Source organism: Hemiscyllium ocellatum, chromosome 1 (assembly GCF_020745735.1).
Source record: "Hemiscyllium ocellatum isolate sHemOce1 chromosome 1, sHemOce1.pat.X.cur, whole genome shotgun sequence".
Taxonomy (NCBI): Eukaryota; Metazoa; Chordata; class Chondrichthyes; order Orectolobiformes; family Hemiscylliidae; genus Hemiscyllium; species Hemiscyllium ocellatum.
In genome coordinates, this window is record NC_083401.1 from 97,816,717 (window position 1) to 97,842,103 (window position 25,387).

At 40.2% G+C, this 25,387-nt stretch overlaps 1 protein-coding gene across 8 annotated transcripts in view; it reads left to right on the forward strand.

Moving 5' to 3' along the window:
* fryl (furry homolog, like) overlaps nucleotides 1-25,387 on the forward strand; it is a 462,166-nt gene that overhangs the window by 280,072 nt on the left and 156,707 nt on the right. For all 8 annotated transcript variants that reach the window (XM_060824340.1, XM_060824357.1, XM_060824348.1 and 5 more), the window contains 7 exons: nucleotides 5,548-5,672; nucleotides 6,528-6,585; nucleotides 9,427-9,518; nucleotides 11,948-12,120; nucleotides 14,043-14,203; nucleotides 17,588-17,698; nucleotides 18,243-18,397. In XM_060824340.1, coding sequence (XP_060680323.1) covers nucleotides 5,548-5,672; nucleotides 6,528-6,585; nucleotides 9,427-9,518; nucleotides 11,948-12,120; nucleotides 14,043-14,203; nucleotides 17,588-17,698; nucleotides 18,243-18,397 — 875 coding nt within the window. The remainder of the gene's footprint in view (nucleotides 1-5,547; nucleotides 5,673-6,527; nucleotides 6,586-9,426; nucleotides 9,519-11,947; nucleotides 12,121-14,042; nucleotides 14,204-17,587; nucleotides 17,699-18,242; nucleotides 18,398-25,387) is intronic.

Sequence of the window (25,387 nt, forward strand, 5' to 3'; positions counted from 1 at the left end):
CAAATAAATCAATCGATCCAAAAAAGCCTCGGGAACCTTCTCTAGATTGCCTCCAATATCAGTACAACGTACCTCAGATAAGGGACCAAAACAGTTCACAGTATTCCAGCTGTGATTTGACTATTGTCTTGGATACATTTAACATAATTTAAATCCTTTCCTTCTAAACTAAAGGAAGCCATTCCAGTTGTCTTCCCTGTGAACCACCAAACTTGAATGCGAGCTTTTAGTGATTCATGTGCTAGTATTCCTAAATCCGTCTATTCCTGCAGTCTGTTCCGAATTAAATAGCACTCACCTTCTCTCTTCCTGCCAAAGTGCATAACCTCACATTTTCAATCCGACCTTGCATCTCTCACGTTTTTGCCCACTTACTCAACCTGTTTGTTTCTTTGTAGATTGCTTTGTCATCCTCATCACTTACCTTCCCACCTATTTTTGTGTTGTCTGCAAACTTGGTAATAGTACATTCACTTCCGTCATCTAAGTCATTAATACATATTGCAAACGATTGTGATTGCCAGTGGCACTCCTCTAGGTATAGTTACCTATTTTTTGTTTCTATCCCTTTTTGAACAAGGTTGTTAAAATGAGCATTTTTCCAATCCTCTGAGGTGTTTCCAATACCTGAGCATTCTTGGAAGGTAATGACCAGTGCATCCATATCTCTGGTACTTTATTTAAAACCCTAGGATGCAAACCATCAGGTCCAGGAGTCTTACCAGCCTTTAGCCCCATTAATTTCAAAATTTTTTTTCTATTTTGATAGTTACGTTTATTTCACTCTCGCTCGTACTCTCTCTCGCTCTGTCTCTTTGCAACCACCACCACCACAATCCTTTCATTCTTTTCTGGATGCTTTTCGTGTCTTCTGTTGTGAAGAGCGATACAAAGTATTTATATTCACCATCTCTGACATTTCTTGGTTCCACATAATTTCCCCGCTTCAGTGTTTAAGATGCAAATACTCCCTGTTGCTTCTCTCTGCTTTTAAATGTTCACACAAATTCTTGCTGTATACTTTTGTTACTTACTAGGTTACCCTCAGTTTATTTTCTCCCATTTTGTTATTTATTTGGTCATCTTTTTGTTGCTTTAAAACTTACCCTGTCCTCTGATTTACCAATAATTATTGCCACATTGTGTTTTTTTTCCTTTGAAATTGGTATTCTGAGCTTCTCCATTAAGATGGCCCGTTTATCCCAGAAGGCCATTTGGGCCTTTGAGCCTGCCCCACCATTCAATAAGATCATGGCTAATTCGACATGCCTCAGGCCCACTCTCCTGCCTTTTCTCAGTAACTCTTCATTCCCCTGCTGATCAAGAATCATTCTATCTCAGCCTTAAATATGCACAAGATCTCAGCTCTCACAGCTCTCTATGGCAAGGAGTTCTAAACACACTCAGCTCTCTGAAAGAAGAAATTACTCCTCATCTGAGTCTTAAATTGGTGCCCCTTTATTCTGACTCTCAGACCTAAACTGTCCCATGAGGGGAAACATCCTCTCAGCATTTACTCCTTAAGAATACTATATGTTTCAATGAGATCACTTCTCAGTCTTCTAAAGTCCAATGAATCAACTACTAACCTAATGAGCCTTTGCTCATAAGGTAATCCCTCCATGCCAGGGATCATCTTTGTGAACCTTCTCTGAACCGCCTCCAATAAAATTATATTTTTCCTTAAATAACGGGACCAAACAGCACTCTAGATATGGTCCCACCAACACCTTGGACAGTTGCAGAAAGATTTCCTTACTCCTGTATTCCAACTCTCCTTGAAATAGGGGCCAACATGTCATTAGTCTTCTTGATTACTTAGTGCAGCTGTTTGCTAACTGCACTATTATCCCCAAGTTCATTTGATTTGCACCTTTCTCAGTTTCTCTCCATTTAAATAATATTCTGATCTTTTGTTCTTTCTTCCCAAATGAATATCTTTGCATTTTCACACATTATACTCCATTTTCTAACTCATGGCCTATTCACTAAATCTAACCATGTCTATTAACTGTATCCCCCTCACAACCTTCCTTTTTACCTATTTTTGTGGGTTCTATACATTTGGCTGCAGTACATTAATTCCTTTCCTCCAAGTCATTAATGTGTATTGTAAATGGTGCCATCCCTGCATCAATCCTTGTGAAATCCCACAGGTCATCAGTCGCCAGTTTGAGAAAGAACCTGTTATCCTCATTCACTGCTTCCTGCCCATTAACCTATTCTCTATCCATGACAATATATTATCCCCAACAGGTGAGCTCTTATCTAATGACTTAACCTTTTGAGATGTAAAAATCACACAAATCAGGTTATAATCCAACAGGTTTAATTGGAAGCACACTAGCTTTCGGAGCGACGCTCCTTCATCAGGTGATTGTGAAGGAGCGTTGCTCTGAAAGTTAGTGTGCTTCCAATTAAACCTGTTGGACTATAACCTGGTGTTATGTGATTGTTAACTTTGTACACCCCAGTCCAACACCGGCATTGCCAAATTTTGAGAGGTACTTTGTCAAACATGTTCTGGAAGTCCAAATACAACACATCTACTTTTTTCTTTGTCCAGTCTGGTTGAGGCTTCCTTGAAAAAGTGTAATACATTAGCCAGACACTCTTTCCCTTCCAAGAATCAGTTTGATTAAATTTTGATTTTCTAAATGTTCTGCAATTACTTACTTAACCTTAATACCAATATTTTTCCAACAGTAGATATTAGGTTAATCAATCTTTGAATAAAGGTGCCACATTAGCAGTTTTCCATTCCAGTCTAATGCTTCGCACATCTCTAATGGGCGGCACCATGGCTAGCACTACTGCTTCATGGCACCAGGGATCTGAGTTTAATTCCAGCCTCAGGTGACTGTGCACACTCCACACAGACATTCTTCCTGTGCCTGTGTGGGCTTCCTCGGGCTGCTCTGGTTTTCTCTGACGCTCCAAAGATGTGTAGGCAAAATGGATTTGCTGTGCTAAGTTGCCTCATAGTGTCCAGGGATGTGTGCAGGGGGATTAGCAATAGTTAATGCAGGGTTATGTAGAGAGGATGTGATGGTGCCGATCCATGGGCCAAGTGGCCTGTATCTGTACTGTAGGGGTTCTGTGATTCTTCGGAATCCAATGGCTTTTGGAAAATTACCATTAATATCTCTGTAGCCACCTCCTTTAAGTTCCGTGGATGCAAACCATCCAGACCAGGGAACTTTATCTTTAGATCCATTAGTTTGTTGATTACTACTACTTTAGTGATGGTACTTAATTTTTCCCTCCATGCTCCTTAGTATTAAAGGGATGTTTGAAGTTTCTTCCACTACAAAGACTGATGCAAAATATCCATTTAATTTCTCTGCAATTCCCTTATTTCCTAACACCATCTCTCCAGATTGATTTTCTAAGGAGTCGATGTTCACTTTGATCTCGCTCTTTCCATTTATATATTTAAAGAAGTTCTTATTGTCTGTTTTTATATTCCTAGCTAATTTGCCCTCATTTATTTTCTGATTTTGTTATCTTTGCAGCCTCTTTTGCTGGATTCTGAATTTATCTCTGTATTTGAGGCTTCATGAACTTTGGTCTCCTTACATGTTTTTACTTTGAACTCGATTAACCATGGTTAGCTTATCCCTCCTTAGAATGTCTCCTCCTTATTGGGGTGCAGTTTTGCTGTGGGTCATTAAAATACCTCCTGCAATGCCTGCCACTGCTTCCTTACTAACTTTCCTGCTAATCTGTCCGTCGAGTTCACTTTAGCTAACTCTATCCTCAGTTCATTGTAATTTTTTTAAGTTAAGCACAGGTACTTCTGACTGAAGTTTCTCACTTGAACTGAACATTAAATTTATGATCACTACATTCCAGGGGATCTTTTCACTTTTATGGTTCCTTGGAATAATATGGCATTCATATGTCCTGCCTTTCCCTTTTTTTTGGTAAGAATGAGCACCATCACTAACCTGCAATCCTATATTCTCCTTTACCTTTTGATTTTATCATTTTCTATGCACCTGAACACCAATATTTGCCACAAATGTGTTCACTATGAACTATAATGGAGTCCACCAGCTCCCATATTATGCAGTTTCAACACATCGTGTGACCCTGCACCTCCTATTTTATTTGTTTAGTTCTTCATTTGTTTTTTAAATTACCCCTTTTTTTTAGTTTTTAATCTAGATATATTTCTCTACTTTTCTCTTGAACTTAAAGAAATGTATAATAGATAAAATAAATACTAAAATATTATTAATAAATTAGCAGTTACAGGTAGTTCTTCGATAACCTGGTGGTTGTGTTCTTGTGTAAGCAGGCATTATATAAAAATCACAACTTTAAGCGCTGTTTCTAAAATTTGGCAATATAATTGCATTCCAGCCAATGCGCTTTCGAAACATTTCATCAGTCGTGTTACAGCGAATTCACATCAACAAATCGTGCATTCTCACAGAGCGACCTGTATTACTAACCAATGAACTTTGAGATTTTCCTGGATGTTACTCTGTTTTATGCAGGACTCCCCATTCTGGGTTCAATTTATTCTATTAAACAGACCTCGCAAACAATGAACCTAAAAAGCAAGCAAATATAATTTTTTTTCCCTTCAAATGCGAAGGATGGTTTTCTGACTTTGGATATTGACCCACTGGGCCATATTTATAGACAAATAAGAAATTTAATTGTCATTATTTCAAGTGCAGCTTTGGTTATGTCAGCTACAAAAAATGAGCAGTTAAATCCAGAAGATTCAAACTGTGGATAGGACAAGGAACCGCATATTTAACATACATTTAGGACAGCAATCAGGGTAGTCGTAATCTGGCATTGTCTTCTGTGTAGAATCGTGCTAGCAAAAGTTCTGTACTTTATTGAAGAAAAGCAGGTTTGAGAGATCTGGCTTCCTTCTAGAAAGCTGAATTAAAATCGACAAGGCTTTTCCTTATCCATAATTATCTTATGAAACATAGCAGTTGATTTAGGTACAAGGTGATCCTAGAGACAATAAATATGTATTTTTAATGATGTGAGGTGCCGATGTTGGATTGTGATGGACTAAGTCAAAAGTTACATGACAGCTCGTTAAGATCCAACAGGCTTATTTGAAATCACAAGCTTTCAAGTGAAGCCACTTCATTTGAAGGAGCAGTGCTGTGAAAGCGTATGATTTCAAATAAACCTGTTGGACCATAACCAGGTGTCATGTGACTTCTCTCTGTCTGCATTTTTAGAGGAATGTTAGCTTGAACATCAGAAAAGTGCAGTGGTCATCTTTGATGTGCTTGTGTCTTTTTATGCTTAATGAAACAGGCATTTGGGGACTTAGTTTAACATCTAATCTAGAAGACACCACCTTTAACAAGAGTATTCTTTCATACTGTTATTAAATGTCAGCTGAAATTATGATCATAGTAAAGTGTGAAGACATAATATGTTTTTCTCAATCAAAAATGCTACCAACTACTAATCAATTTGACATTTACAGTAATAACCAGAATAGGTGACATGAGATTATGAAGATATGAATTTTATGTTAAGGTGAATACTTTGTAATTTCAGATAATTGGCATTCCATCCCCCTCTTCGCTATTCAAGTTTATAGTTCCAATGATGCGCTCTGAGAGCATGGAAATTACAGAATCTCTGGTGCTGGGGCTTGGCAGGACCAATCCTGTAGCATTTAGGTAAAAGGCATTTCATTGCACAAGTTTTACCTTTTTTTTATGTCTGAACCAGCAAAGCATGTTAAGATGTATTTAATTTGAATTTCTCTTTAAGATATTTGAAGAGCAAGATGTTCCCTCCAGGATTGCCCAAATATCTACAATTTTTGAGAGCCAGTTAGTTGTATTTATTCACAACTTTAGCTGCTTTTGTCCTCCAAAAGAGATTGGATTGCTTTGTGCTTCAAATCACATTGTTCACTCGATGCTTTTTGACTCAAAAGTAGAATTAGAAAGCTGAGCTTAGTTTCAAACTGGATTGAAGAAAATTCATTTTGCAATTTTTTCAACAAAAAAATAAACTTTATCTAACAGCTATGTTTTTTACACATTGAACAAAGATTTTGTGCTCAATTTGCAAATTAAATATAGTAAATATTTTGTCTATCAAAATTTGTCTTATTAATTGCTAACATGCCTGCTCCCATCACCTCCACTGGCAATGCAATCCAGGCACCTGTCATTTTCTGTGTAAGAGATGTTCCCCACAGTTCTCCATTAAACATTTTCCCTCTCACCTTGAACCTGTGCTCTGTTGTAATAGTTGATCTTTCCACTCTGGGAAAAAGTTTATGACAATTCACCCTATTTGTGCCTTTCATAATTTTGTCGTCCTTTATTTGGGTGCCTCTCAGCCTCTGTCTTTTCAGTGAAAACAATCTTGAGTTTATCAAACCTCTGCTCATAATTAAAACCCTTAAGACCAGGTAACATCTGCTTAACTTTCTCTGCAACCCTCTCCAAAGCATCCATGTCCTTCTGGCCAATGAAAGCTAAATGGTAAGCAGCTCATTTTCAGTCGCTTTTTTTTTGCAGAGAGTTGATAGAAGAACTTCATCCCATTATAAAAGAAGCACTTGAAAGAAGGCCAGAGGTAAACAAAAATTGAAACTGGACTCTTAATGAAAAAGCATAAGGTGATCTGCATTAGAATGTTTAATTGTATGTGTGTGGATCTGTTGTGAAGGGTTTTCTATATCAGATTTTCAAAAGTTAAAAGAAACTGGCAGTCAGGTGTCTAACTTAGAAATTCTGAAGTTTTTTTTCTTCAGCTTGAAAACTGAATTTGAGCAAAGAATGTTTCATATAAAGTCAGTGCCCAATTCACTATCAACTGCTTTTTCAGGTTCCTAACTCTTTTTAGCTTTTGACCATCCATCTCAATGATGTTGGTGCAGCTCCTGATTTGCTCAACATTCACACCCTCCATGCCCTAGTCCTCCTGAAAACTATTACTGTCTCTCATCCCGTTTGCCAGATACATTCCTCATTCTACTTCCTTAAGTGGGAAGGGTATAGAATTCAAAGGATAGAGCAAGTAACTTGCTAAACTATTCACCATAAGATCTGGTTGGATCACATAAAGCATGATGTTGTCTGTTGAAATTGCTCACTATTCCAGGAATGTTCTGGAATGCAAAGATAACCTCTGATTTCTGTGCTAAATTTGTCCTTTTCAAACCCTTCTACTCCTTTTTTTTATATCCTTGTCGCCAATAAAAATGCAGAAAGATTTTTGTTAGTAAGATTTCAATCATCCAATAAGCTGCCTCCACTACTACTCTCTTATACCAGACCAGTTTTCTTCTAAGATTCTCCTCTGTCCGATTCCAAGCCCTCATCTTTGTCAAGTCACTCCCCTTTTTCTGATGCATACCTTTTTCAAGCTCATCTTACCTGCAAGACCCAGCTCTTGATCCCTCAGCCTGTTTGCAGCAAAGTAGCTTTTTCCATGCTCATCCTATTAATGTTTGTTTTCAACTCTGATACTGTTGCCCTCCTATTGAATTCATCACAACACTGACCCCTTTATCCTTGTAAATTATCATGTTATTACCAACCATCCTTTCTTCTCAAAAATTCTTCAACATGTGGTTGCTACCTGAATTTGTGTCCATTTTCTCTGGAGTGCTCTGTGTTCTTCCATTCAGGATTTCATCCTTGACCAAATAGCAAAACAGCTCTTCTCAAAGTTTCAAATGAAATCCTGTGTAAAACAAACCCTTCCTGTGACTCTTCACTTGTCTGCTTTGTTTGAAGTGATCATTCACACTGTCTTTCTATGGATGGGACTGCACTTGCCTGATACCATTATTATTGTTGCCACAGAAGCTTTCCCTAAACACCCCTATTGTATCTGCTTCCACCATCCCTTGCATTGTACTCCAGACTCCTCCTACTCTGTGTAAAACTCTTGCCCCTCACATCACCTTTCAACTTTCTCTCCTCACCTTAAATGCATGCCTCCTAGTATTAAACATTTCAATTTTGGGAAGAAGATTCCAAGTGTGAACCCTATCTATGCATCTCATAGTTTTATAGACTTCTATTAAGTCTCTCCTTAGCCTCTGCTACTCCAGCGAAAACTGCCCAAGTATTTGTAGCCTCCCCTTATAGGTCATACGGTCTAATCCAGACAGCATCCTGGTAAACCTCTTCTTCACCCTCTCGAAAGCCACCACATCCTTTCTGTAAAGTGGTGACCAGAATTGAATGCAATACTGTATGTGTGGCCTAACTCAAGTCTTATAAAGCTGCAACATGACATCCTGACTTTCGTACTCCATTCCTGGACCAGTAAAGACAAGAATGCCAAATGCCTTCTTTAGTACCCTATCTACTTACGTGGCCACTTTCAGGGAGCTGTGGATTGAACCCCAAGATCCCTCTGTACATCAAGGCTGTTCACGGTCCTGCCATTAACTCAATACTTTTCCTTAACATTTGACCTCCCAAAGTGCAGCACCTCACACTTGTCCGGATTAACTCTGCCATTTCTCTGCCCATATCTGCAACTGATTTATATCTGGCTGTATCCTTTGAGAACCTTCTACCGATCTTTGTATTGTCTGCAAGTTTACTAACCCACGCATTTATGTTTTCATCCAAGTTGTTTATGTATATCACAAACAGCAGAAGTCCCCGTACAGATCGCTGCAGAACACCACGAGTCACAGACCTCCAGCCAGAAAATACCCTTCTTCCACAATCTTTTGTTTTATTATATAATTCTTGTTTTATTTATATTTACTCAATACAATTGACAGCTGTAGTTTAAAAGACGTTCCTTTTGTACACAAAGGAAATGCTAAACTGTAGACCCATCTTAATATATGGCATCATGGAAGAACTTTGCAGCTCCATTCATTATTTCAGTGAAAGATTATGGGTCACTCATTATATTTGGAGATTTTGGAGCATGTAGTATTTGCCACTTTTCAGTGATTCCACATATTTGACTTTGCTTTTGTATGGGAACGGTTATGTTTTATTGTTTCATCAACATGTATGGTATTTTGTAACCAAACCCAGCCCATGAGAGCTGAAGTGTGGCTGTGCAATCAGAAATAAGCTAGTGAAAAACAATAGTAAACTACTGTACAGCCAAATGTTTGATTTGTCAATTGCTAATTCCAATAATTTGAAAATTTAGAGACACCATTTCTTCAAGATTATATGATATTGATATATTTTGAAAGCTGCTAAGTATTGTTTATATGCAAATGGTTTAAAATGTGCTTTTGTATGGTATCATTAATATAATAATTTGACTAGCTATACTATCTGCAACTTTGGAAATTTAATGGCTATATTTACACAATTACTATAATTTGTATTTGCAATTGTTACTTAAGTGGTTTGATTTTTATCAGTTTGGATGCATTGTGGAAATTCAAAATGCAGGAAATAAGTGATATTTGCATCTGTAATGCAGAATATGAAACGACGCAGGCGTCGAGATATTTTGCGGGTACAACTCGTGAGGATCTTTGAGCTACTAGCAGATGCTGGTGTAATTAGTCACAGGTAAATAACAAACATGAAATTAGGTTTCAACTCTCAACGAATTGCAACTGAAAAGTTATGAACTTAAAAATAAAAGTCCATGGTGTTGGAGGTATTATTTTAGCATGGTTAAAGGTTTGGGGCTAATCAGTAGAAGTCAGAGTTGGGTTAGGAAAGTACTTTTAGGATGGCCAGCTGTAAATAGTCGAGTATCAGATGGATCAGTGCTGGGGCCGCAATTATTTACAAAAAATATTCATGACTTGGATGAGGAAAGTGAATGTAATGTCACCAAGTTTGCTGACGACCCAAAAATTGATGAGACGGTAAATGATAAGAATGACATGAGCAATCTATAGAGGGATGTAGACAGGTTAAGCAACTGGACAAAACCTTGTCAGATTGAATATAATGTGGACAATTGTAAAGTTAGGCACCTTGGCAGGAGTTGAATATTATTTAAGTGAGGAAGACTGCAAAATGCTACAGATTTGGGAATACTCGTTTATTAATCTCACAAGTTTAGCATTCACACTCAGGTGATATGGAAGGCAAGTAGAATGTTGGCCTTTATTTCAATGGAGTGTAAAAGTAGAGAAGCTTTTCTAAAACTGTACAAGGTGTTAGTCGGACCATATCTGGAATACTGTTAACCGTTTTGGACCTCTTTTAGGATCCTCAAGTCTACATATGAGTCAGAGAGTCAGACAGCATAGAAACAAACCCTTCAATCCAGCTCATCCATGTCGCAACAGGTTTCCTAAACCAAACTAGTCCCATTTGTCTGCTTTTGTCCCATATCCGTCTAAACCTTTCCTATTCATGTGCCTGTCCAAATGTCTTTTAAATGTTGTAATTGCTCTCATCTCTACCACGTCTTCTGGTAGTTTGTTCCACATATGCACCACCTTTTGTGTGGAAAAAGTTGCCCGTCAGGTCCATTTTAAATTTTTTTCCACACTCCCCTTAAGTTGTGCATGTTGCCATTTCATCTTAGCTATGCTTCGCATGATTTTTATAAACCTCTAAGTTCACCCCTCTGCCTCCAATGATCCAAGGAAAAACGTCCCAGCCTATCCAGTTTCTCCCTATATCTCAAACTCCCCAGTCTTGGTAATATTTCTTGTAAATCTTTTTTGGACTCTATCCAGTTTAATGATATCCTTCCTATAACAGGGTGACCAGTACTGTATGCAGTACTCCAGGAGTGGCCTCACCAATATCTTGTACAGCCGCAACATGACATCCCAACTCCTATACTCGATGCTCTGACCAATGAGGTCAACCACACCAAATGTCATCCTGTCTATCTGTGACGCAACTTTCGAGGAACTGTGTACCTGAACCTCTAAGGCTCATTCTTTGTACATGCTCCTCAGGGCCCGACCTTTAATTGTACATACTGCCCTAGTTTGACCTTGCCAAAATGCAACATCTCATATCTCTTTAAATTAAACTCCGTTTGCCACTCCTTGGCCCAGCTGTTCGATATCCCGTTGTATTCTTAGATAACCTTTTTCAGTGTCCACTATATCACCAATTTTACTGTCTTTCGCAGACTCAGTAGCCTTGCCTCCTATGTTCTGTCTCAATTTATCTAAAGTTATATATGTACTGGCATTGGAGGCAGTCGAAAGAACTAGGGTTATCTCGGGTATGGAGAGACTGTCTTACAATCAGAGGTTGAGTCAGTTGTGCTCATGCTCGTTATTGTATAAAAGAATGAGAGGTAATCTTGTGGAAACCTACGGAATTCCTTGGGGTCTTGACAGGATTGATGTGGAAAGATTGATTTCCCTTGTGGGAGAGTCAAAGACCAGAATGCATAATTTCAGAGGTCATCTATTTAAGGCAGATGAGAAATTTTGTCTCAGAATAGTGAATTTGTGGAATTCTTTACTGCAGAAAGCTGTTAAGGCTGTGTCATTAAATATGTTCAAGGCTGAGACAGATTTATTATCAGTAGGGGAATGAAGATTTTTTAGGAAAAGGCAGGAAAGTAGAGTTGAGAACTTTCTGATCAACCATAAAATCATTAGAAAGCAGAGCAGACTTGTTTGGCTGAAAAGACCTACTTCTGTTCTGACATCTGATGGGCTTTCAGGAAGTTTGGGAAAACTTGTACTGAAAATAAGGAGATAGTGTAAATTCAATTCACATTGTGGCATGAAAGGTGTGCACGGCTTTGGAGATGGAATGCTAATCTTATTCTGACCTGGAGACAACATGCCATTCTGCTATTGAACATTCTAATTGGTGTTTCTGATTTGAGAAAGAACAAATGAAATTGAAGTGCAATTTATCTGTTCATTACTTGAAATTTTAGTCTAATTTCGTGTCATAAATTAATCGCAAATATCCTGTTATAACAAGTGCATAGATTTTATTTGATGTTGATTTGGTTTTTTGTGTTTTGGTTTTCTTACCTATTGTTTGTTTTCAAATACTAGTGGAAGTGGAGGCCTTGATAATGAAACACATTCCCTCAATAACACTTTGTTGGAGTATGTTGATCTAACAAGGCAGCTGCTTGAAGCTGAGAATGACAAGGATTCTGACACGTTAAAGGATATCCGATGCCATTTCAGTGCCTTGGTGGCAAATATCATTCAAAATGTCCCAGGTATGCATAATTCCGTAAGCATTTAGTTACTGTGATGATTTTTTAAAAAATCTAATATGTATTGAAAGTGTAAATGTGTCTAACAAGTGCATAATCTAACTTATAATTAATTGGGGCCAGGAGTGTTTATTGATTTAGAATATTTACAAGAAAAAGAGGTCAGTTTATTATGACCTAGTTCAGTTTTAGGGTGCATTTATCTAACAACTACTTTACTATTGTACTAGTAATATAAATCCTATTAGTCCGATGTTATGTCAAGCCTTAACTCTACAGTTACACTGGACGAGTTTAATTAAATTTCTTTAGTGTAATTGTGGGAGAAAATACGGGTCCCAGCTCCTCATGACATGGCCACAAAACAGACAACACAAAATGTCTGCACTTAGCTACTGAGCCTACCTTCAATGCCTCAAATTGGCCAAACCAGCTGCTCCAGACATCACGCATACCTCTGGACATGAATCATCCAGCCCCAGACCAATATACTTCTGATTAAGTGATAATAAGCCTCCCACTTCACAACAGCCCCGCACCTCTGATGTCCTTAGGACACAGCTGTTCACACTAGGAATCCAGCCTTCACAAATGGTACCCAGACAAGGAGGCACCAAAGGTACTTCGTTTGCCCCCTCAACAATACAAACCCATTGATACCAGCATGAAACCCACTAACACCACCTGCAACCAAGGATCAGAATCTCCTGAGTCAGTTAAGAAACTCATTGTGGACCCTTGAATCTTTTCAATGAATGAACTTTATTTCTCTTTGTTATACAACTCACATCATTGTCTCATAACTCACACTTCATTGTTGCAATGGTATGAAACTCCACTAAATTCTCTGTCTGGGGAAGAAGCTGTGTCTCCTTCTGAACGGCTTGTCAGTGACTGTTTGTGGTATCAAGTCTCTTCCATGATATTGCTGTATGTTAAATAAATCTTTGTCAGTTCTCCGTCCGATCTGTGTGTTTGTGATCTCTGATTAATTGAGCTAAGTTCTCTGGTAGTAATTTACCCTTAGCATACTTTATCATTTTCTAGTTTTTACTTGTATGAGAACTGTTGGGTGTAGTTGATTGGAAGGAATTTTTCAAAATCTAAATGAACTGGAACATGTGATATGCAAAATTTCAACTGCAAAATAGATCATAGTCAATAGCATAGAAAACAGTTAAAAAGAAAACCATGGAAATTGAGCAAAAAATGAGCATATTTTGATGTTTAATATTCATTTCTGGTTAGATCCCACCAACAAAGGCCACAATTGATATAATATCCAGGTAATTTAATGTATTGTCTTTATTCCCCCATTTAAAGAAACTCCATTTCAGAGTCTTGACTAGTAAATTGTCCAATTTCTTATCTTGCACTATTTTGCCCTCTCTGTACTTTATTTTAAGGTATATATTACAGAATTGGCTTGTGATGAAACTGTCACTGGTTTACCTTAACATTGTCTGAAGATTCTGTAGATTTGAAATCATAAAGGCAGAATGTTTATTGCTGAATGTCCTCAAATGTGCTCTGGAAGGATTGTTTGTGTGAGTCTCAGAGTTGTGTGTAACAAACCCTGAGAATGCTGTCTGGTCTGGCAGCGTCTGTGGAGAGAAACACAGTTGAAGTTTTGAATCCATTATGATTTATTTAGAACCTTTCTTCAGAAAGTTGCAATATATGTTTTGCTAAGAGATGTAATGCAACTTTAAAATGAATATATTCTAGATCACTCTTCATCCAAGATGCTTGAGTTAACTAGACCCACCATCTGACCCCACAAATAAAATGAGCAGTACTCATATCATTGTCTAACACTTGTGCAATGACTTGTGTTGAAATTCTTCTGGAGATAAAATCTACAGGGCTTAATCTAATTAAAAACATTTTGAAACTCATTTTGTCTTGTTTGCCTTTCCTTACAGTTCACCAACGGAGGGCTATCTTTCCACAGCAGAGTTTACGCCACAGTCTATTTATGTTGTTCAGTCACTGGGCTGGCCCATTTAGCATAATGTTTACTCCTCTGGATAGATACAGTGACAGGAACATGCAAATTAACCGGCATCAGTATTCTGCATTAAAGGTATAAGCACTGATCTTCTCATTCATTGTGACAATATCCCAAGAATTTTATGAAATCTAATTCTATATGTGATAGTGTTATGTTGTGTCCTACTAGTTGTGTCCTGTCATGTGGCAAATATTATTGATTAATGTTTTCTGGATGCAAGGTCAAATTTAATTTTGTACCAGTGGAAGAAAAGCAATTATTTGGTTCTATTGTATGAGCATCATTGACTGGCACTGTATGAAACTGTATGTGCACATTATTTACAGTACAATGATATCAATCAAAAAGTATTTGTTGATGGACTTTTTTTATTAGAAGGCTGTTTCCAGTGGGGCTCTGCAGGTCCCCCTTTCTTTTTGTTGCAGACGTTAACATTTTGGATGTAAATTATGGGGTGCACAATCAAGAACTTTGCCTGAAAACGTTTCCTGCATAGCTAATATTGAAGAAGATAGCTACACAGTGCAGAAAGCTATCAATGGATTGGTTAAGTAGGCATCAAGTGCCAAATGGAATTTAACACCGAGTAGTGTGACGTAATGCATTTAGGAAGGTCAAACAAGGCAAAGGAATACACAATAAGAGTGATAATATGGAGGGGTACAGAGTAAGTGAGGTACCTTGGGCTGCATGTCCATAGATCCCTGAAGGTAGCAGGATGGATCATTTAAGGTGGTTAAGAAGCTTGTGGGATCCTGATCTTTATTAGCTGAAGTATAGGATATAAGTCCATGGAGGTTATGCTGGAATTGTATAAATCATCAATTAGGCCACAACTTGGATACTGTGTGTACATCTGGTCACAGCATGTGGTTGTACAAGTGAGATAACGAGTGAAAAAATGCAACAGTGAAAAAAAAATGGATAATCTGGGATTCTTCCCCTTGAAACAGAGGAGTCTACAGATTGAGTTTTACAGAAGTGAGAGGATAGAATGACCTGGATAGAATGCATAGAAAGAGCCTATTTAATGGAGAGGTTAGTGTTTCGAGGATATAGATTTAAAGGAATTGGTAGAAAGATTGTAGGTCGAGACGCAAAAGGCATTTCTCGCCGAGATGATAGTATTGGTTTGGAACTGTCTGCCAGAAAAGGTAGCAAAGACAGAAACCCTCCTTTCATTTAAAGATGTGTCTGGAAACACATCTTAAATGCCATAATTATTTGGGCACATGAATCAAAGTCCATCATGGCAGCTGATATATTTGAATTCAATTAATAAATCTAGAATTCAAATAATAAAACTAGTCTCATGGTGACCGTGACGCAGTTGTTGATTGATAAAGATCCATCTGGTTCCCTAATGCCTTTTGAGAAGGCAAATGTTATTACTTAACTCCAAATACACAGCAATGTGAGTGACTTGTAACTGTCCTCTAAATTGCCCTCACCAGTCATTCAGTTCAAGGGCAATTAGGGATGCTAGCTTTGCCAACAACACTCTGGTTCCATGGTAGATTTTTTCCTTCATTGTAGATGGAAATTTAAGTAGTGCATTCCAGATCATAAGAACACTCTCCGTTTTAAAAAAAGGTGGATCTCTTCCTCCAGTTCTTATGCCAATCAAAAATACCTATCCTCTTATTCTTGATACTTGGTCCACCAGAAACAGTTTCTTTATTTAAACCTCAAAACCATTCAAGATGTTTGAGAACTTTTAAATCTTTTCTTAAACCTGTTTGCTTTATGGAAGGGAATGCTAGCTTTTTCAGTTTCTCCCTATTTGACTTTCCCAGTTGTCTGCATTGTTTCTATTATCTCTGATGTTTTATTCTGATTCCCATTCCCCTGTCACATTGTTTAAAAACCTCTACCACAGCACTATTTAACCTCCAAAGGGAAAAGTAGTTGCCATACCACACTGTGATGCATCTGGATAGGATGCTTTCTATGGTGCATCTATAAAAATTGGTAGGAGTCTTTGTGGATGTGCTGAGTTTCCTTTCACCTGTTGAGGAAGTAGAGACATTTTTGTGCTTTCCTGACCATTCTGTCAGTGTGGGTGGTCCAGGACAGATTGGTAATCATCACTCCCAGGTATTTGACGCTCTCAACCATCTCCACTCAGCACCATTGATGCCAGACAGGCATACCCTCCATTCTGCTTCTTGAAATCAGTGACCAACGATAGAGAGTTGTGAGCACAGCCCAGTCGATCTCCCAAATCAACCTTCCATCCATTGATTAGATTCCCTGCGGTGCGAAAGTAGGCCCTTCGGCCCAACAAGTCCACACTGACCTTCCGAAGAGCAACCCACCCAGACCCTTTCACCTACTCCCTACTAATGCACCTATCACTATGGGCAATTTAGCATGGCCAATTCACCTGGCCCACACATCTTTGTGACTGTGGGAGGAAACCAGAGCACCCAGAGGAAGCCTATGCAGACACGGGGAAAATGTGCAAACCCCACAGTCAGTCACCTGAGGCTGGAATCGAACCCAGATCACCGGTGCTGCGAGGCAGCAGTGCTAATCACTGAGCCACTGTGCCGCCTTAACTTCATCTATGCTGCCTGATGCCTCAGGAAAGTAAGCAGTATAATCGTAGACACCTCTCACCCTGGTCATATACTGTTCCACCATCTTCCATCGGATAGAAGATATAAAAGTTTGAATACGTACAAACAGATTCAAGAATAGCTGCTTCCCTGCTGTTATCAGACTTTTGATTGGACCTCTCAAATGTTAATACTGCGCTCTCTCCCTACACCTTCTCTGCAGCTGTCACACTGTATTCTGCACTCTGTGCTGCTACTGATGCACTTTGTATGTTATGATTTGCCTGTATAGCAAACAAAACACTTTTTCACTGTCTCAGTTCATGTGACAGCAATAAATCAATCTAAATCAAATCAATGCAGTTAAAGTGCAATCCCTGTCCAGAACATGTTGCTCTTGGTGCACAGCAAGTCCCAGTTCCTCCAGCCACCTGTTTCGTATTTTTCATAGACTTGCATGGAAATTGCTACCTTGTGTAATAGTCAAAGAAGTTTAGTGATAATTATGTACAATCATATAATTTGTATATCAGTGCTGATTTTAACAGGTATTGTAAATTTTTACAGTTTTGATGCAAGTTGATGCTTAAGTTGATATGTATTTATAGTCATCGTTGAAGAGTTGAGCTTCATGTTTGGAAAGGTGGGGGTGAATAATTGGATTTTTGCGATAAGCATTATGGATAGGTACAAATAAGTGTTGCCAGTTGACTTTACTAATACCTTTATATATTTGATATAAGAATGAGCCGTAGGTTTTACCAATAATAATCCAATGCCAAACATTGTTCTAAATGTAACATTGTTATTATTAAATCTGTTGATTTGGCATATGATAATTGTCATAATTATTTTCTGAAGGCTTATATATCAATCTTGTTCCTTTTCACCATAGGCTATGTCAGCTGTGTTATGTTGTGGGCCTGTGTCTGATAATGTAGGTTTGTCATCAGATGGTTATCTGTACAAGTGGTTGGATAACATCCTGGATTCCCAAGAAAAAAAGGTAAGAAATATCTGGAATAATAAATCATAACTGTACACAAAAAGTCACAGGTATAAAAGTAATTTGAGCAGTAGTTTTAAAAAATATACTTGAATGAAGGCTTTGTGTTTTGAAAGCATAACACATAAAATAGCAGCCTTCGCAACATTATTCTGATGTAAGTAAAGTCGTCATAGTCCAAGAAAACCATAGAGCTGTTATTATAATCTCTGATTAGAAAGAGACATTGAGTGATAAGTTTAACTTGAAGTCATCATGTCTGTTATAAGTGGCCAGATTGAGAAGACAGGATCTTCGTGGTGATTTTAACCAGTGCAGGAATGAAACTTGCACTATTCTGCATCACAAACCAACTATGTAGCCAACTGAGCTAGTCATCTCCTGTTTTGAAGACCTTCTAATATTATACTAATTTTGTTTCTTGGTAAAATTGATTTAAATCTGTTCTCACGTTAAAATCATATTGTTAACTGCAGCAATTAATTTGAAATAATTTATTCTTGTTGTTTTAAGATTAACTTTGTATTTTGCACATTTCATTCAGGTTCATCAGTTAGGCTGTGAAGCTGTAATGCTTTTATTAGAGTTGAATCCAGACCAAAGTAATCTAATGTATTGGGCTGTAGATCGATGCTATACAGGTTCAAGACGAGTAGCAGCCGGATGTTTCAAGGCGATAGCCAATGTTTTTCAAAACAGGTATGGATTAAGTTGTTCTCATGTTGATAGTTCGGCAATGATGGATACAATTAACTATAACTGAGGTAGCTTAGTTACATTTTAGAAGCATTGCACATTATTAACATATTACTGATTCAGCTAACCACAAAATGTTATAAAAATTGGCAGAAGAAATCATGTTTAGATTTGAGATTTCAAAATAGTGGGATTATGGGATACTTTTTGAAGGGTTTAAAAGTAACTAGGTCAAACAGTCTTTCCAGAACAGTGACCTTATTCAGAATGTGTCAGATAATAAGGACCCCTGAAATGTGAATGAAGAATTGATTTTGCTGTCCTGGTTTGTGACTGCTGGGGTAAACATTGAAGGCCATTAACGTGTTTTTGGTTCAAAATAATCAAAAGTTGATTTTAGCTTAGAAAGTTCAGAAAGAGAAAGTTTTTTGGAAGTTTGGAAGAGACCTGAGTGAGGTTAAAAAAAAAGTGATTTATATCTTAGAAGGCATCCTAGGGCAATTCGGGGAAAGCATAAATCAAAAACCCCCCCCAAAAAATTGTGAATATTGGAAATCAGAAACAAAACAAACATTGCTGGAAAAACTAAGGTCTGGAAGCATCTGTAAAGAGAAAGCAGAGTTAATATTTCAAGTCCAGTGTCCCTTCTTCAGAAGTGGGGTCACGAGACCCTAAACATTACCTCTGCATTCTCTCCATAGATGCTGCCAGAGCTGCTGCGTTTTTCTAGCAATTTCTGCTTTTGCCTCAGGGAAAGCACAGTTAACTCTTCTTTTTTAAATAAAGCAGTTTTGTGAAACTTCCAAATGAAGAGTTTTTGTTTGGAATTTTGCAGGATATTAAAAACTGAGGAAGGCTAATCTCTCCGTTTAGAGACTATTATTTTAAGACAATTCACAGGAATGAACTGGAGAAAATCAATTAATTTGAACTTAAAGATCTGATATAAAGGAGTAACATCGCCAAATTTGAGGCTGTGTAACTGGTAATGTTGGAAAACGGGATGAGTCTTTGATTTGCCATATTTTACGATCTTTCCAACTGTGTTCTTAACTCGATAATTTTTTTTAGTCCTTTTGTGTGATATGTTCTGTTCTGTTGTCAAAGTAACTCCAGTCTCATGTGAATGACTACCAAGTTAAAGTAAACAAAATCTAAGAAGCCAGGTTTCATTCTTGAATCTGACTTGCCAGTAGTACCATCGTCTGGGATCATAACGCCCCTTTCAGACGGCAAACAGTCATTGACAACATCCCTCCTGCGTCTACCCTGTCTCATCCTGTTGTAGGTTTGTGTGAAATCCCCCCCAACCCCATTCTTCTGAACTCCAACTAATATAACTCTTACTGATACAGCCTGTCCTCATACATCAGTCTAATAAACCTTTGTTGCAATCCCTCTAGTAAGAACAGCCTTCCTCAGATAATGTAAGTAAAACTACATGCAATATTATAGTAGTAGTCTCACTAGGTCTCTGTGCGATTGCAGCAAGACATCCCTGCTGCTGTACTCAAATCTTTTCACTATAAAGGCCAATATACCATTTATCTTCGTCACTAGTGTATCAGGGCACCCAGGTCTTGTTACAAATTTCCCTGCCTCAATTTATAGCCGTTCAGATAATATGCCTTCCTACTTTTGCTCTCAAAGTGGATAACCTCACATGTATAATGTTATACTATATCCGCCATGCATTTGCCCACCCATTCTTTTAGTCTAAATCAAAACAAAGCATGTCCTCATCCTTCACATCCAACATTGTGTCATGTACAAATTTGAAGATGGTAAATTTAGTTCCCTGATCTAAATCGTTAACATACATGATGAATCTTTAGGGTCCTAGTATTGATTCCTGTGATACCCCGCTAGTCACTGCGTGTCACTTGGGGAAAAAAAAGCCACTTATTCCCACTTGTTTCCCTGTCTTGCAGTCCAGTTTTCTATCCATCTGAAGTATTCTATCCCTAATTCCAGCGTTTTAATGATACATATTAACCTGCTCTCTGACACTTGTGTCAAAAGCATTCTGAAAATCCAAATAAAGCACATCTTACTCCTCTCTGCTCTGAAGGGGAGGCAAGATGTAACAAGTGGTGAGCCACAGGAATAGTGTTAGAACTTGAACTATTTACAATTAATAAAAATGACTTAGATGAAGGGACAGAGCTATGGTTGTTAAACTTACTACTGACACAGTGACAGGAAAGATAATAAGTTGTAAAGAGGACATGACGCTCTAAAGGCATAACAATAGATGTGAGTGGGCAAAAAACCTGCAGAATAGAGTATAATGTAGGAAAGTATGAAGTTTCCATTTTGGCAGGAAGCTTTTGCAGAGGCATCTGAGTGTATAGTACATGAATCAAGCAAGTTTAGAATGAAGGCAACAAGTAATTCGTAAAGCTAATTGAATGTTATTGTGTATTGAAAGGCGAATTGAGTCCAAAGGTAGGGAGGTTATAGTTCGGTTATACTGGGCCTTGGTGAGACCACATCTGGAGTACATTGTTCTCCTTATTTAGTGAACAATATAAATGCAGTGGAAACAATACAGAGAAGGTTTACTGGATTAATACCTGGAATGGCAGGTTATTTTATGAGGTAAAACCAATGACTGCAGATGCTGGAAACCAGATTCTGGATTAGTGGTGCTGGAAGAGCACAGCAGTTCAGGCAGCATCCAAAGAGCAGTAAAATCGACGTTTCGGGCAAAAGCCCTTCATCAGGAATACAGGCAGAGTGCCTGAAGGGTGGAGAGATAAATGAGAGGAGGGTGGGGGTGGGGAGAAAGTAGCATAGAGTACAATAGGTGAGTGGGGGATGGGATGAAGGTGATAGGTCAGAGAGGAGGATGAAGTGGATAGGTGGAAAAGAAAATAGGCAGGTAGAACAAGTCATGGGGACAGTGCTGAGCTGGAAGTTTGGAATTAGGGTGAGGTGGGGGAAGGGGAAATGAGGAAACTGGTGAAGTCCACATTGATACCCTGGGGTTGAAGTGTTCCGAGGCGGAAGATGAGGCGTTCTTCCTCCAGGCGTCTGGTGGTGCGGGAGAGGCAGTGAAGGAGGCCCAGGACCTCCATGTTGGCGGCAGAGTGGGAGGGTGAGTTAAAATGTTGGGCCACAGGGCGGTGTGGTTGATTGGTGCGGGTGTCCTGGAGATGTTCCCTAAAGCACTCTGCTAGGAGGTGCCCAGTCTCCCCAATGTAGAGGAGACCGCATCTGGAGCAACGGATACAATAAATGATATTAGTGGACGTGCAGGTAAAACTTTGGATGTGGAAGGCTCCGTTAGGGCCTTGGATGGACGTGAGGGAAGAGGTGTGGGCACAGGTTTTGCAGTTCCTGCGGTGGCAGGGGAAAGTGCCAGGATGGGAGGGTGGGTTGTAGGGAGCCGTGGACCTGACCAGGTAGTCACGGAGGGAACGGTCTTTGCGGAAGGCGGAAAGGGGTTGGGAGGGAAATATATTCCTGGTGGTGGGGTCTTCTTGGAGGTGGTGGAAATGTCGGCGGATGATTTGGTTTATGCGAAGGTTGGTAGGGTGGAAGGTGAGCACCGGGGCGTTCTGTACTTGTTACAGTTGGTGGGGTGGGGTCTGAGGGTGGAGGTGTGGGATGTGGACGAGATGCATTGGAGTTCATCTTTAACCACGTGGGAAGGGAAATTGCGGTCTCTAAAGAAAGAGGCCATCTGGTGTGTTCTGTGGTGGAACTGGTCCTCCTGGGAGCAGAAACGGCAGAGGCAGAGGAATTGGAAATACAGGATGGCATTTTTGCAAGAGGTAGGGTGGGAAGAGGTGTAATCCAGGTAGCTGTGGGAGTCGGTGAGTTTTTAAAAAATGTCAGTGTCAAGTCAGTCGTCATTAATGGAGATGGAGAGATCCAGGAAGGAGAGGGAGGTGTCAGAGATGGTCCAGGTAAATTTAAGGTCAGGGTGGAATGTGTTGAAGTTGATGAATTGCTCAAGCTCCTCGCGGGAGCACGAGGTGGCGCCCATGCAGTCATCAATGTAGCCGAGGAAGAGGTGGGGAGTGGTGCCGGTGTAGATTAGATTAGATTAGATTAGATTACTTACAGTGTGGAAACAGGCCCTTCGGCCCAACAAGTCCACACCGATCCGCCGAAGCGCAACCCACCCATTCCCCTACGTTTACCCTTTTACCTAACACTACGGGCAATTTAGCATGGCCAATTCACCTAACCTGCACATCTTTGGACTGTGGGAGGAAACCGAAGCACCCAGAGGAAACCCACGCAGACACGGGGAGAATGTGCAAACTCCATACAGTCAGTCGCCTGAGTCAGGAATTGAATCCGGGTCTCTGCCGCTGTGAGGCAGCAGTGCTAACCACTGTGCCACCGTGCCGCCCACTGTAATTACGGAAGATCGACTGTTCTACAAAGAGGCAGGCATAGCTGGGGCCCATCCGTGTGCCCTTGGCTACCCCTTTGGTCTGGAGGAAGTGGGAGGATTCAAAGAAGAAATTGTTAAAGGTGAGGACCAGTTCGGTCAAACGAATTAAAGTGTCGGTGGAAGGGTACTGTTGGGGACGTCGAGAGAGGAAAAAAACGGAGGGCTTGGAGGCCCTGGTCATGGCGGATGGAGCTGTAGAGGGATTGGATATCCATGATGAAGATGAGGCTTTAGGGGCCGGGGAAACGTAAGTCTTGGAGAAGATGGAGGGCGTGGGTGGTGTCTCGAATGTATGTGGGGGTTCCTGGACTGGGGGGATAGGACAGTCTCGAGGTAGGTAGAGATGAGTTCAGTGGGGCAGGAGCATGCTGAGACAATGGGTCGGCCAGGATGGTCAGGCTTGTGGATCTTGGGAAGGAGGTAGAACCAGGCAGTGCGGGGTTCCCGGACTATGAGGTTGGAAGCTGTGGGTGGGAGATCTCCTGAGGTGATGAGGTTCTGTATGGTCTGGGAGATGATGGTTTGGTGATGGGGGGGTGGGGTCATAGTCAAGGGGCAGTAGGAAGAGGTGTTCTCGAGTTGACGTTTGGCTTCAGCGGTATAGAGGTCAGTGCTCCAAACTACCAATGCACCCCCTTTATCTGCTGGCTTGATGGTGAGGTTGGGATTGGAGCAGAGATATTGGCGGACTGCGCGTTGTAAGGGTGAGAGGTTGGAGTGGGGGAGGAGGATACAGGTTGATGCGGTTAATGTCCCGGCGGCAGTTGGAAATGAAGAGGTCGAGGGCAGGTAATAGGCCAGCGCGGGGTGTCCAGGTGGATGCAGTGTGTTGGAGGTGGGCGAAGGGATCCTCGGAAGGTGGGCGGGAATCCTGATTGTGAAAGTAACCTCGGAGGCGGAGGCGGCGGGAGAAGTGTTCGACGTCACGGCATGTATTAAATTCATTGATGTGTGGACGGAGGGGGATGAAGGTGAGTCCTTTGCTGCAGGGCTGGGAGCTGGTATCTGGTGTGGGTGTGGAGCTGGGAGTGGGGGCGGAGCCAGTAACTGGAGGGGTGTGATGGTGGGGGTAATGGGGGTGGAGTCATGAGAAGAGGTGGTATTCCCCTCAGGGTTCTGGGGGCTGGGAATGGTGACAGTGGGATATGTGGGGGGCGTGTCAGCAGAATCCAAGTGAGTGGCATTGGTGGGGGCGGATGTGGTGGCAGACACGGCAGTAGGGATGGCGGAAGTCACTGAGCGTATGACATCAGTGATGATGTGGGGGCGGAAGTGATGTCACATGTGACGCATGAGGAATTGTGAGGGGTGGAAATGGTTGTGGGAGTGGCCATGATGAGGGCAGAAGTGACATCATCAATCAGCGTGGGGGTGGCAGCTGCACCAGTTGCATGGCTAATGGCATCCAAGCAGTTCCAGAGGCCGGGGGAATCTTCTGGATTGTTTGAGGAGCGCTGGTTATGGAGGTGGGTAAATAAAAGTTTGTTGTACTTAGAGTTTTTGATGTTTGAGATGGAGTTGAAATACTGTTTGTCGAGAGTATGAATTCTCCTGAGGATGTAGTATAGAGTGGGTCCTTTGCAATTCTGAGAGAGTCTGGCCCTCAGCTGAGGCAGGGCTGACTGTAGAGAGGTTAGGTGCCGGCGCATTGCTGCAAGCGTGGAGCGGACAATCTTGAAGGAGAACTGTTGCTGGTGTTTTTGAATCTGAGGAATGTTTGGACAGATTAGGCTTGTATCCATGAAGTTTGGAAGAGTAAGATATTTAAGAGGGGTTCTTGACAGGGTAGATGTGGGAAAGATGTCTTTTTGGGCGAGAATCTAGAATTAAGGATCATGGTTTAGAATCATAAAGAATGAATAAAATCCTGTAAAGATTTACAGGATGCTCATCCTCTCAGATGAGCATCCTGTTTCCAGTGCCAAACACTACTCTGTCCCCACAATCCCATATGATGTGAAGGTGATGGACTGGGATGAACAAAGTTAAAAATCACACAACCCCAGATTATAGTCCAACAGGTTTATTTGTAAGTACTAGCTTTCAGAACTCTGCTACTACTTCAGGTAGCTGTGGAGCAGGATCATAAGACACTAAATTTATCGCAAATGAATAGTGTCATGCAACTGAAACAATATATTGAACAAACCTAGACTGCTGTTATGACTCTTGTCTTTTAGAATGTCTTGCCGGTTTTAGTTCATTAATATCTAAATCCCAGAACTACTTTTAAGTCACATTCTCAAGGTAACTTAAGGTTGTATTAAAAAAAAGTACCATCTCAGCTCAGACAGTGATTCAAAGGTGTGACGTTAGAGTCTGTCTGTATCCCAATCTTGAGTCAGACTGGTTCTATTTCCAAAATAGGAATTTATAAAATATTGCATGGAGTGACTGCCTGCAGATTGTGTGGTTTTTGAGTAAATTAGAATGTATCTGCAAATGCAAATTCACCCATAGACCTAAATGTGTGTGTGTGTGTGTCTGTGTCTGTGTGTGTGTGTGCAATCGAGTATAAGCCTGTGAGAGGGTAGGTGCATGGGTGTGAGTGTGGGGAATGTAGTTCTGGGATTTACATATCA